The sequence below is a fragment of the Vicia villosa genome, unplaced genomic scaffold (assembly GCF_029867415.1).
Source record: "Vicia villosa cultivar HV-30 ecotype Madison, WI unplaced genomic scaffold, Vvil1.0 ctg.002804F_1_1, whole genome shotgun sequence".
In the NCBI taxonomy this organism is placed as follows: domain Eukaryota; kingdom Viridiplantae; phylum Streptophyta; class Magnoliopsida; order Fabales; family Fabaceae; genus Vicia; species Vicia villosa.
The window spans coordinates 302,526-315,640 of NW_026706036.1; the positions used below are offsets into that span (position 1 = coordinate 302,526).

Genomic DNA, 13,115 nt, shown 5'->3' on the forward strand with positions numbered 1-13,115 from the left:
TCCATCCCTTTTTAAATTTGGGGCGAGAAACATAAATTATTTGAAATTTCGAATTTGAGTTTAAGAAAGGCAATAACCGTCATCGACCGGCTCTATTGTCATCTTTACTTTGATTGCTTAAATGTCTTTTTTTTAATATAAATAATTTATATTTAAATAAAAATTTTAAGGAGTTCATGCAATTATTTTTAATAGATAAATAATATTATAGTGGATAAGATACTAGATAAAAATAGTAGATAATAAACATTTGGTCTTCTTCTTTGTTATAAACAAAATATAACTAAATAAAAAGGAAAGCAATATTTTCCAGAAGCAGTAACGCCTCCACTCTCCCCTCTTTCTACAGCTTGCTTGCACTCAACTTTTATCTTTTAAAATGGCCAAGTTTTTTCTAATCACACTCCAATCAAAAGTGAAGTTACTTCTTTCATTTTTAATTCCTGCAAAGCTAAAATTTCTCCCAAAGCAACTCAAAATATAAGTTATAAAATATGCAATGGTCATAAAACTTCACAAATTTCGTCTATAAATAATAAATTGAAACTGAAAATTCAGAAAAAAAAAAAAAGAGATATTTGGAGTAGAGACTAGAGAGAGCAAAAAGGAATCATTAAACAAGAGAAACTCAAATTACATAAACCAAAAGCAAAAAGGTAGAGAAAAACTCCTCGTGCGCGTTCGCTGTCCACCAATAGATGCGGCTGCGCGCACCATCCCTCACCAACAGATCCGGCTGCGACCCCTCCCCCCGGTCAGCCACTTGCTTTTTTTTTTTTTTTTTTCAGTTTGCTCCTTTTGAAATGAGTGTTTGTTGTTGTTGAATAAGAATTTGCCTTGCTGTTTGTTAGATTTTTTAAATTTAGAGTAATCTGGACTTAGTTTTATTATTTTTAAATACGACATTTAAGACAAATGAGTTGGATAATTTGGTGACCTTAAACTTCTAAAATAATAAATTATTATTAAACAATAATAATATGATTAGATGAGACGTACATCTCATTAATCCAAGTTCTAGACATCGGTCGTAAGAACTTAGGAATTATAAATAATTAATTAATTATTAAAAATAATTAATTAGATGAATATCCGTTTGATCTTTGAGTGGTTATAGCTTAAATTGCTTAACTTTTTCACTTTAAAAACTTGATATTTTCAATAAATACATAAATAATTAATTCCTAAGAAAATGATTAATCAAACATCTGGTTGGTCTTTGAGTTGTGAAGGCACAAGTTGCACAAGTTGCTTGTTTTAAAACTCATCTCTTGTAGATCGATAAAACATTTTAAATTTTCGTAGTAAACTTTTTGCATTCAATGTCAAGAATGAGATTTCTTCGTATTAACATAACAAAAATAATTATTTAAAATCAACCAATACACCAATATTTTTTTATCTAGTACTGCATAGTTTTTTAGTGATAAATAGAATATATTATAAAGGCAAAATCACCGACAACTATAAAGTAGAAAGTAACCACAAATCACAATAAGTATCGGGAAACGATTATAAATAAGCAAGAAACAACAAAGAGAAAAAAACAACACGAATAATCATATAGCGCTAAAAATAGGCCCGTCCAGTACCAAACCACAACTACTTAAGAACCACCTTGCTACTTAGATATCTCAAACCAATAAGATCCACCATCAACAAATCAGATCCTATCATAAGACGAACAAAAATTCCAACACCACACTATAAATCAACGCAGACACTCGATCCTATGGGTGTTCATGGGTGCAGGTCGACCCACGAACCCGCTAACCCATACTGAACCAACCCATAGACACCATTGAAGACGAGACTTATAAGTCAAATCCCTTAGAAGGCGAGTCCATCGAGATTTTACGCCAGGCTAATCTCATAACCAAATGAGAGCTTTTACACCAAGAGTAACTCACCAATCAAATGGAGATTTTCATGAATAATCTCAGAACCAAACGAGATCATTTACACCAGGCGAAGCTCATGAACCAAACAAAGGTTTTCACGGACAATCTCACAAACCAAACAACAACTTCTCACAAGAGATATTGCATAAGAGATAAAATCTTCTTGCACAAATTACAATATTACCCCAACACGTGAATGCACAAGAAAATCCTCACTAATATTTTTCACTCTTAAAGCACTAAGGCAATTTATTGAAATGAAAGAAATGAGAAGGAAAGGAATAAAGAGTGAGAAAGTATGTCAAAATATGTTTTCTGGTGTGATTTGAAAGTGATGAGAGCCCTTTATTTATAAGTGAGAAATTTGGCTCAAAAAGGAAAATTAACCATGAGCTTCTTAATGTTCATAATCGATTATACATCCGGTCTAGTTGATAACGTGCTTCATTAAAACGATAACCCTAACTCCCAAAAAAGACATACAACTCTAGTGTCCTAATCGATTATGAGTGTTCTTAATCGATTAAGTAGCTTTATGCCTTGCTCTAATCAATTTGCTAATGGCCTTAGTAGATGAGGTAGTGTGTTTAAGCTTTCTAAATGTTTAGGAACACCCTTTATCAATTCCATAAGAACTTTATTGGTTTCTCTAATGGTTTTAAGGTGTTTTTGTCAAATAGAGAGGTTAAAACACTTTTAAGTGAGTGTGTGAATTGCCTTAGTAATTTAAGAATTACTCTAATATCTTTTACAAGACTCAGATCACTCAAATAAAAATTAGACGAGCTTTCACACTTCCTCTCTTTCACAAACTATAAAGCTTCAAGGTCCTTTGCTTGATACATCAATGGTGCAACACTTCACTTGGACTGGACTTCTTTTATCTGATTATGCTTGATAAGGCTTCTTGATAGACAACATCCTCAAAGAGATTACTTAACTATAGGTCGTTAAGGATTCCATCGAACACCGCTTGACATTAGGCGCTGTCCTTAAAAGTTTAGCTTTTACATCTTGATCTCCGAAGCATAACAACCTGATCATTAGTTTAGATGAAAACTTTATCTCATAATGTCGTCATCATCAAAACCATTTAGATTATTTGACTATGGCATATATTATATCTGCAAGCACATTGACCGACATCTATCATTATCACTCACACTATTAAAGCTCTAAGTTCTTTTATAACTCCCCAAAACCCCCCATTTCTAACATCATATAGTTAATTGATTCGTCAACTCGCTCAACATTCTTCACACAACACAAATACATCTCAGCCCACTCTCTAACACTGGATGGTTCTATCACCTTACAGCTCCCATCTAATTCCCTAATAATTTCCATGATTAAAAAGGAATGGTGTCAAGAGAATGAAAATGGTATATACATGTGTGCCAACAAAACATATAATCTCGAGTATGGGGAACATAAATAACTTGTTCAAATGAATGCATATTATGAAAGCATGACTGAATAATTAAGTGGAACCATCCATTTTACAAAAGCATAATCTATGAGTAATAAAACATAATGACCCATCTAGCCACCCACACAATTGATCTCTATATCCCTAACGCATGCAGGGTCCTCAACTGCTTTACCTTCCCTAGGCACTCACATGATTATGGGTATTTGATATTGCACGTGCTATTGAAAGTGACACTTGAGCGACTCTCCTTAAGCTCGCTTGAGGAACTCGCCCCAAGCTCGCTTTATGAACTCCCCACAAGCCTGCTTGAGGGGCTCGCCCCAATCTTGCTTGGTGATTAGTCCCTAAGCCATACTTTTGGGACTCGTGCCAGGTTTGACCTGAAAGGCTCTTTGGGGGGTTAATCCAAATATGAAGGCTTAAAGCACTCAAATTAAATCACTCTGTCCTTTCTAAGCCCTTGTAATTTAGGTATTGTGTACTAGGATAATTTTATTAGGCCATGAGAAGGGATAACCTATGAAAGAGTAAGGAAAGCCAAGCACAATAGTGATAGGCTAGCTTACCAGTGAATCCACTCGTTGCTTGGATTTGGTGACATGCTGCCCTATCAGGCTTGAGCCGCCCATAGTAGTTCTTACATGTTCAGTAAACGTGAGTGATAACACGTGTTCATACGATGATTGGCTAAAGAATAGATTCAATATAGAAAACCGCTCTTGCATGATTACATGGAAAATAAGTATCCTTTTTGCCACATTCTATGGTCATGTAAGCAAAGGAAACTGCTTTCCAGTTCTATTGGCAAGGCATAATGAGCCTTTATTGTAAAATATTAAGAGATATTGAGATCAATCGTATGAGAATATCACTACAAATATTTTTTTGTATATATATAGAGAGCGGTGACAACGGTGCAGGAGGAGGAGCTACGATGGCGGTGCTCCTAGAGGAGGATCTATGGTGGCGGTTGCGGTGCTAGATGAGGAGCTACGGTGACGGCGACGGTGCTGAAGGAGGAGCTATGACGATGACGGCGATGTAGGACGATGAGCCACAATGGCGGCGACGTTGTTGGAGGACGAGCTATGGTGGTGGCGACAATGATGCAAGAGGAGCTACAATGTCGGTGACGGTGTTAAAGGATGAGCTACGGTGGCGCAACGATGCTCGAAAAGAAGCTATGACGACAATGATACTAGAGGAGGAGCTACGACAGCGACAATGTTGGAGGATGAGTTACTACGACGACAACGACTTTTATTAGATTTGGATATTTACCTCAACTGATACCTTGTAAGATATTGAGATCAACCGTGTAATAATAGCACTATGAAGACTGTTTTATATATATATAAGGGATGACAAACGGGTCGGGTCGGGTGCGAGTTTCACACTACCCAAACTCGCACCCGAAATCGGCACCCGAACCCAAACCCAAAAGTTGTTCGGGTGGCAAAATGACACCCACATCCACACCCATTGGGTTCGGGTTTTTTCACGCAAACCAGAACCCGCAACAAAATACATAAAATACAATTCTCCTACAATTTTTCACAATATATATATATATATATATATATATATATATATATATATATATATATATATATATATATATATATATATATAAGCGGATGTGCTTTCGGGTTTTGGGTGTGGGTTTCACACTACCCAAATCCGCACCCGAAAAATCGGGCGACACCCGAACCCAAACTCAGTCAACTCGTGTTTTCACCCGTTGACTCAGGTTCGGGTGGGCCCCACGAGTTTGGGTCTATTTGCCATATTTACAATTCATTACATATTATAGTCGATGTGAGACTTATATACAAATATAAATACATATTCTATCCTTTATCAATACCCAAGTTTTAGAGCTGAGAAAGAATTTCCAATTTTTCTCCCATAAAAGCCATGCACAAAGTGTTTCACAACTTGACATGAATTAATCCTAAACACAATCAAATACCTTAAACATCACTAACAATCCTACATCGTAAAAATTTGTCCTCATCGTAATCTTTTTGAAAAAAACATAAATTTTGTTCTTACAAATAACATTTGTTTGTCATTCCCACGACAATAAACATTTCATCTTCACTTTTTTTGAAAAACTTTAACTATTTTCCTAAAGTTCATTAAATGATTACGATATTGTTTTCTAAACATTTTAAATGTTAATTAAGAAAAATATTTTTGAAAATACACCTCCAAATAAAAAAAATATTTTTGAAAACGTATGGTGCGTGAGAAATCCAAAGTGAGATGAGAAATTGTCTTAAAATAATAATAGAGCCTAAATTCACATTTTTATGCTTTTCATTATTTCATATATGTGAATTTTGTATTTAAATTCTTTAAAAAAATGAAGTGTGTTGAGAAAATCATTAAGCGCAATCTTACAGAGCACACCTCAGCGCTACGAAACGGCATAGTATAAAACGCAATAACCCGGTTGGCCCTCTTTCCAAAATTGAAAATTCATCGTTTCCCTCTCAAAATCAAATGGCGACAAGTAAAATGACGGTGGAGGAGCTACGAATGGAGCTCACTCTCCGGGGACTCACCACCACCGGAATCAAGCCTACTCTTGTACGTAGGCTTCAGGCAGCGCTTCGCAAAGAAACTAAGCTCTCGAAACCTGACACTGATGCTTCATCTTCTCTTGGAAAGAGACCTAGGGATTCTCTCGACGGCCATTCCGGTAAAACTACTTCCACTCGCTCTCGCCGTGGAGTTTCCAATAAACAATCGCTGGAAACAATTCCTGAAGATTCACACCTCGTTAAACAAGGTATGCTAAATGCTCCTGATTGTTCAAATGAAGTCGGTATACTCTTAATTCAATTTCATTTCTAACTCTTTATCAGAAAAAAGATAATAAAAGGATTTTAGGGCTTCATTATCCTTCTATTGTTTTTCGTATTTGAAGTGTCTCTTATGGATGCAGAGGAGGAAGCAATAGAGGTGGAAAAGATAGTGACTGCAACCAAAAAGGGTGCAGCTGTTCTTGATCAATGGCTTCCGGATCACATAAAAATGCAGTATCATGTTCTTGAACTGGCAAGTCTACTAATATTCACAATATTATCCTCCTCAAGTAGTTGTTTATGTTGTTATCACTTGTCAGTGGTATATTGCTAAATTGATACGTTTTGTTCGGATGGTGGTTACTTAATGGGTATTGGACCTGTGATGTAACTTTTTGTTTACTATGCAGGGTGGTGAAATCTATGATGCTGTGTTGAACCAGACAAATGTTGGGGACAATAATAACAAGTTCTATGTCATTCAAGTTCTTGGTTAGCTCTCTCGATTCCTTCTCTCTTATTGACGATGTTATGATAAGATTTTAGAAGACTTCGGTTTGTTGTTGCATTTAACTAGTATGAAAGTAAATAACAAATCTTTTCAGCAAAATTTTGAATTTATACTATAACCCCTTCTTTTTCTTTTTTGGAATATCAAATGATGGTTGGCAAATATGTTAGTTTGTTAGTCGTCTGAAAAGAAAGTTTGATCGGCCTCTTGTTACTCTAGGGGTGCGTTTGATTTACAAAATATGAAGTACTGGACAGAACAATGCTTTTTTGATTTGGATTCGACTACTTTTTCTTACTTTCTAGGTCAAAATTTCATGCAGAGTCGGATGCTGGTGGTAAGTTCCTTGTTTACAATAGATGGGGAAGAGTAGGCATAAAGGGCCAAGACAAGATACACGGCCCTTACACTTCACGAGAAAGTGCCATCCAGGAGTTTGAACAAAAGTTCTTAGCCAAAACGAAGAATGCTTGGTGTGATAGGAATGATTTTGTTTCCCATCCAAAAAGTTATGTATGGCTGGAAATGGATTACAGCGGCAAGGAAGAAGAATCTACAGTAAGTTGTACTGACTCTATTCCCCTTGTAGCATTTTCCCTCTCTTTTTGTAATCAACTCTAGTCATTAATATTATCCCCTGATCATTGAGTTAGTTCACTGTTTTCTTTTATCAAAAGGCACTTGTTCTTTTTTTAATAGGGTAGACTTCTCTCGTTTATTGTCAGTGGTGATTAATGTTATCCGCTCTCGTGGCTCTTTGTGGAAGGAAGCAAAAGGAATGAACTATTTCAATCAGTCGTTCTAATTTCTAATCACTTGGCAACTGTTTTCAGGTTTCACAAAGTCCTGGTCTTGCTTTGAGAAAGCTGCCTCTAGAATCTAAACTTGAGCCACGTATTGCAAAATTTATATCCCTTGTTTGCAATTTGAGCATGATGAATCAGCAAATGATGGAAATAGGTTGGTTTATACTTATTTTATTTATTTGTTTATACCGGATGGATCCAAGATTATATGTTCCTGAAGTACGAGACATTCGCTTTCACTTGAGTGCATTATTTGGTTTGCAAAATAAATAGAAAAGAAAGAAACAAGAGTGAAAAAAATCAGAAAGAGAAAATGATGAGACGTTAACTGAATTAAATGTATCGTTTGGATGGATATAAATAAGAAAAAAAGAAATTAAAGGGAAATTTTGTCTTTGCTTATTTACACGAATGGAAGAAAGTAAGCAGTAAAATAAATAGAATTTTATCAATACAATGCTCTCATGTATTTTTTTTACCACTAACCTTATAAACCATTATTTACCTACTCTAACTGGGGATATTTCTTTCAGGGTACAACGCAAACAAGTTGCCCCTAGGAAAACTTAGCAAAGCAACAATTTTGAAGGTAAGCCAATGGGCATGTCAATTTTTCTCTTTTGGCACATACTAAAATCTATCTTGTGCCTCTATCATGTTGATGGAATCAGCACTTTTTACTAGCACCGGGCTTCTAAGGTAAATTATAGTAAAAGGAAATTCCATCACGTACCACCTTTATAGGAGTTTGTTTGGATGTCTGGTGGGTTGTTGTTGATGCTTCAGAGTCAGTGACACAATGGTGTACCATGCACCGCCTATAAAAGTAGTGCATGGTAGAAGCCACCAAGGATATGTGAATAATTTCTACTGTTAAAATCTGAAATGTTTATGTCTAAATCATGGTGCAAAAGTTTCCATGTGTGTTGACTTTTGTTTTCAGTTCTTTGGGCACTATGACAGCTTTTCAACTTGTCTGTTTTGCTTATCTTGTCCATTAAATAACCATTTTTGTTTCTCGGAATATATAGGGCTACAATGTTCTTAAAAGACTTGCTGATGTGGTTGACAAATTTGATAGGAAAGCTCTAGAGCAATTAAGCGGGTAAGAAATTTAGCTCTCTTTTCAATTTCCTCCATGTGTTATCCTCTTTCCCGTGGAAGTACTTGCCTTTTTTTTTTTCGTTTGCTTCAAAGAGCCATGTGCTTACTTTACCTATATGAATTCATTCACTGTCAGTGTCATTTGTGTTGATACTTTTTGCTTTGAAAATATTGGATCGCCATATTTAATATTTGGTTACGAACTTGTTGCAGAGAGTTCTACAGTGTAATTCCTCATGACTTTGGATTTAAAAAAATGCGTAAGCTGTCTCTCTCTGTTTACTTTATCTTGTAGACATGCTTAATAATACTTCTAAATTATGAATGTATGCTCTAACTGTGGATATTATGCATTCTTTTTAAGAAGTGTACTGATTGACATGGAGTATTAATAATGGCAGGTGAGTTTGTAATTGACACCCCTCAGAAGTTAAAACGCAAATTGGAAATGGTAATCTTTTTTTTTTTTCCAGTCATATCTGTTGACCAGGTTATTCTGGTTGCTCATAGAGTATACTTGTTATTTTCTTATTCTTTCATTTGTGACTCTGCTTTAGTTTTAGCACTGGCAGCTTCCTCTTGTCACCCCTATATCTCTATAAATTTGCAAGTTTTTCCTAGAAATAGAACATGGTTTTTAGCCGTTTTTGTTTAACCATTGATATTATTTTGACTCCTACTCATTTATAGGTTGAAGCTCTAGCTGAAATTGAGGTTGCCACCAAGCTATTGAAAGAAGATGCTGAAATGGAGGTACCCCTTGTTTGAATTTCTTTTTCATTTGATCTCAAGATCTTTAAACTTCCCAAATTAATTTATTTCTTTGCAAAGTATTTATTTTACATTTTTACCAGTTTCCAATTTAGTATTGGAATTTATTCTCATGATGATTGGTATAACAATTCTGTATTTCCAAGAAGTGCCCATTTGCTAATGACATTTGCATGTCTACTAAATGGATGGAGTGCAGTACTATTTTATTTGCACTAGTTATTTTCTTTAATTTTTAAAAATTCACTGGCTTAGTGATTAGTATTTACATGAGTTATTTTTAAAATAAAATGCCACTCATTTGGCAATTTTGGTTTCTGTACATTGTTTAGTCAGGATTTCTGCATTGCATGCTCACTCTTAAGTTATTATTGTTATTCTGGAATTTCTGTAGGGAGATCCCCTGTATGCTCATTATCAACGCCTTCACTGTGAACTAGTACCAGTTGATTTCGGTACTGAGGAATTCTCCATGGTAAACTATTGTGCTGCTGTTTTAGTTTTAATGTAAATATTAATATTAAAGGCAGTTAAATATCATGGTTTTTTTAAATGGAAAAGTGGAATCTATGTGGCGAAAGTGATTCTTCTCATTTGATCTGAAATATCATATAATTCTGTAAGCACGAAAAAGATAATGCAATTGCAAGATTGTGGTCATTTAATCTGACCAGTTGCTGGAGCTTCAGTTGTTAATCCTGACAGCTGCCATCCTCTTTTGATGTAATCAGATTGAAAATTATATGAAGAACACTCACGCAGAGACACATTCAAACTATACTGCAGAAATTGTCCATATATTCAGAACATCGAAAGAAGGCGAGGCTGATCGCTTCAGGAAGGTTTGACTAAGACATTACTGACTCACGATCTATCTTTTTGAAATACATGATTTTGTGATTCAATTGTTGACATTTTGTAATCGAATGAATTTAGTCGCCCACTAATTGACATTGTACAACAGTTCTCTAATACAAAGAATAGGATGCTTTTGTGGCATGGTTCTCGGCTCACAAACTGGACTGGGATTTTATCTCAAGGTCATTCATTCTCTCACTTTTTTGGCAGTTATCTTGTTTCTTTAAGTATCATTGTTATAAAGCTTCGTGCAATATGAATCTAAGATATATGTGTACAATCATTAGGTTTGCGCATTGCTCCTCCAGAGGCACCTGTAACTGGCTACATGTTTGGCAAGGGGGTGTACTTCGCTGACATGTTCTCAAAAAGTGCAAATTATTGTTATCCTTCTCCTACTTCTGCAGATGGGGTGCTCCTTTTATGTGAGGTTGTTTCTTGTCTATTGTCTAATAGTAAACATAGTTGCGTTGCTAATAGTTCTGCTTAAGGAATGGGGGTTGAATCTCCAATCATGAATTTCTCGAATTGGTTTCTTATGTCAAATAATTAGATAATTATAAATACCCAATTTGTGGAATATTGCATTGCTTGTCATCCTATCTCGAATTTAATGTCAATATTATCTACAAGAATCCTTAAGATTGTGCTTGCAATATGTTCATTATTGATTGACATCTTCAGTAAGTTTCATTTATAAAACTTGTTTGTTGTAACATATGTTAGTATTGGTTCGCATCTTTAAGAATTATCATTTATATTTTCTGTACTTTTAGGTTGCATTGGGTGAGATGGCCGAGCTTCTAACCGCAAAATATGATGCTGATAAGTTGCCTAAAGGAAAACTGAGGTATGTATCCAATTTCATAGTTGTATCCAATTTTATTTCTTCAGCAGCATTACTAGATATTTTTGATCAATTGATTCATTTCTTTATGTAATGTCAATCAAGTTTTCTTCGATCCTGACCAGCTTAGTGCGGCCTCCCTAAATTGTCATATAACATCAAACATTGTGCATTATATGTTGGACTATTTGAATTTATTTGCTATGCAATCTGCAGCACAAAAGGAGTAGGAGCTACAGCTCCCGATATTTCTAAAGCGCAGGAGCTCGATGATGGGCTCACTGTACCCCTTGGGAAGCCCAAAAAGAATTCAGGCATTAAGGTATGCACTGGAAGTTTTTATTTCAACAAAAAAGTTTGTTGATGGCCGTGATTTATTTCATCATACGATAACTACTATCTATCACTTTGTGTTGCAGGGTGATCTATTGTACAATGAATACATTGTTTATAATGTGGAGCAGATTAGGATGTGCTATGTGGTTAACGTTAAATTCAATTTTAGGAAAAGAAATTAGCAGTCAGGCGTGATTTAAATTTATGTATGTATTATCATTACCTATGTATTATCAATTATCTAGTTCACCAAGCCAGAAACGATGATGTTCTATGTAAATTATTTTTGCTGAGAAAACTGAAATAGTTTGCACTGATCTAAAGTAATGAAGCAAGAGTTAGAAATAGAAAGTAAGATCAGGGATAATTAAAATATGGGATTAATATCAAGAATGTTTTTTCTAATTAAGGGTAGAGAGGAGATGTCATGTTTTTAGGCTAGCTATATATAAATTGAAACATTTCATGCACAAGGTTGTGTAACTTTATGCCCGTAAAGTGAGATTTGAATGGACAAAATGGTAGAGCTATATGAGAAGGTTGAGAATGTCGATAGTGGATTTTAACCGGGAAGCACTTATATGGTATACGCGCTTCATAGATTTGCGGTGCTTGAAGTGATAGAATTTAACCTTGACACCCTTTCAATAAAGACAATTTCTTTTCTCTCCCTTGTAGCTTCTCAGTTTCGCCAAAGATTTGTGAGAACTTCTCATAAATCTTTGACGAAATTTTGAAAATGTCTTCAATTTTCAGTTTTTTTTCGAAGCACTCATTTATCACAGAATTGAACACAAATGAGTGAAGCACTCTATAATACTTAATTTCAGAGATTGCATATCCGAAAAAATCATATTTTTTTTTACAAAATATAGTGTTTTTGGATAAATCATATTTTTTTTTTTACAAAATATAGTGTTTTTGGATATTCATATATCATAGTTCTCTTATTGTATTTTTAAAAATTAAATATTTTTTTGAATCAAGTAAGGAATATATTAATTCAAAAAAGAAGTTATTACAAAGCAACCCCTAAGGGATTCAGCCTCTCAAGGAAGACATGACTAAAATGGCCAGCAAAGCCTATCTAGATCATCAATCTAGCTATCTGCTTTCTATAGTTAAGGTGCATCCACCCCCTGTAAACAATTCTATCTATGATGTCCTTTGTAACATTAGGTTGTCTATTACTATCAAACACTATAGTGTTCCGTAGGTGCCAAATACCATATACAGTTTCAGCGCAGGCAATCTTCAGTAAAAAGGCTCTCCATCCCTTCTTTTTTGTATTTGCGAGCATCCAGTTCTTCTCTGCAGTCCAACCCATCGGTTGTCTAGTTATTTGCAGCCATTCCATAACATCTTTCCAGATGCAATTAGTGACCCTGCACTCAAAAAACACATGATTAATTGACTCATCTTCAGCTTTGCACATGCTGCAGAGTCTGTCAGTAATGATAAAAATTAAATATTAAATGTATTCGAATAGACAGACCTAATATTTATGCATCATCAATGCAAAAAATATGTATATACCAACAATGTTTTTGTTGAAAAAAACAATAGGCAAATAGAAAAACGATTAAAATAAAATTATAAAAATATGAAAATACAACTAAATCAAATAAAATCAAATTAAGAGTCTACAAATTTTTTTCCAATTTTTTTAAAAAATATGAAAACAAAATAAATCAAATCAAATAGAATAACAAGGAATTTAAAAAAACAATGTCCTT

At 34.7% G+C, this 13,115-nt stretch overlaps 1 protein-coding gene across 1 annotated transcript; it reads left to right on the forward strand.

Annotated features, from left to right (window-relative positions):
* The first annotated feature begins 324 nt into the window (after positions 1-324).
* Positions 325-11,702, forward strand: LOC131639848 (poly [ADP-ribose] polymerase 2-like). Its single transcript, XM_058910295.1, has 18 exons — positions 325-754; positions 5,742-6,130; positions 6,287-6,399; positions 6,557-6,638; positions 6,980-7,215; positions 7,491-7,617; positions 7,997-8,052; positions 8,495-8,568; positions 8,781-8,827; positions 8,969-9,018; positions 9,258-9,320; positions 9,733-9,813; positions 10,070-10,180; positions 10,303-10,378; positions 10,484-10,626; positions 10,973-11,046; positions 11,260-11,365; positions 11,463-11,702. The coding sequence occupies exons 1-18, from the start codon at positions 699-701 to the stop codon at positions 11,559-11,561; spliced, it is 1,983 nt and encodes a 660-aa protein (XP_058766278.1). The 5' UTR covers positions 325-698; the 3' UTR covers positions 11,562-11,702.
* Positions 11,703-13,115: the final 1,413 nt, after the last annotated feature.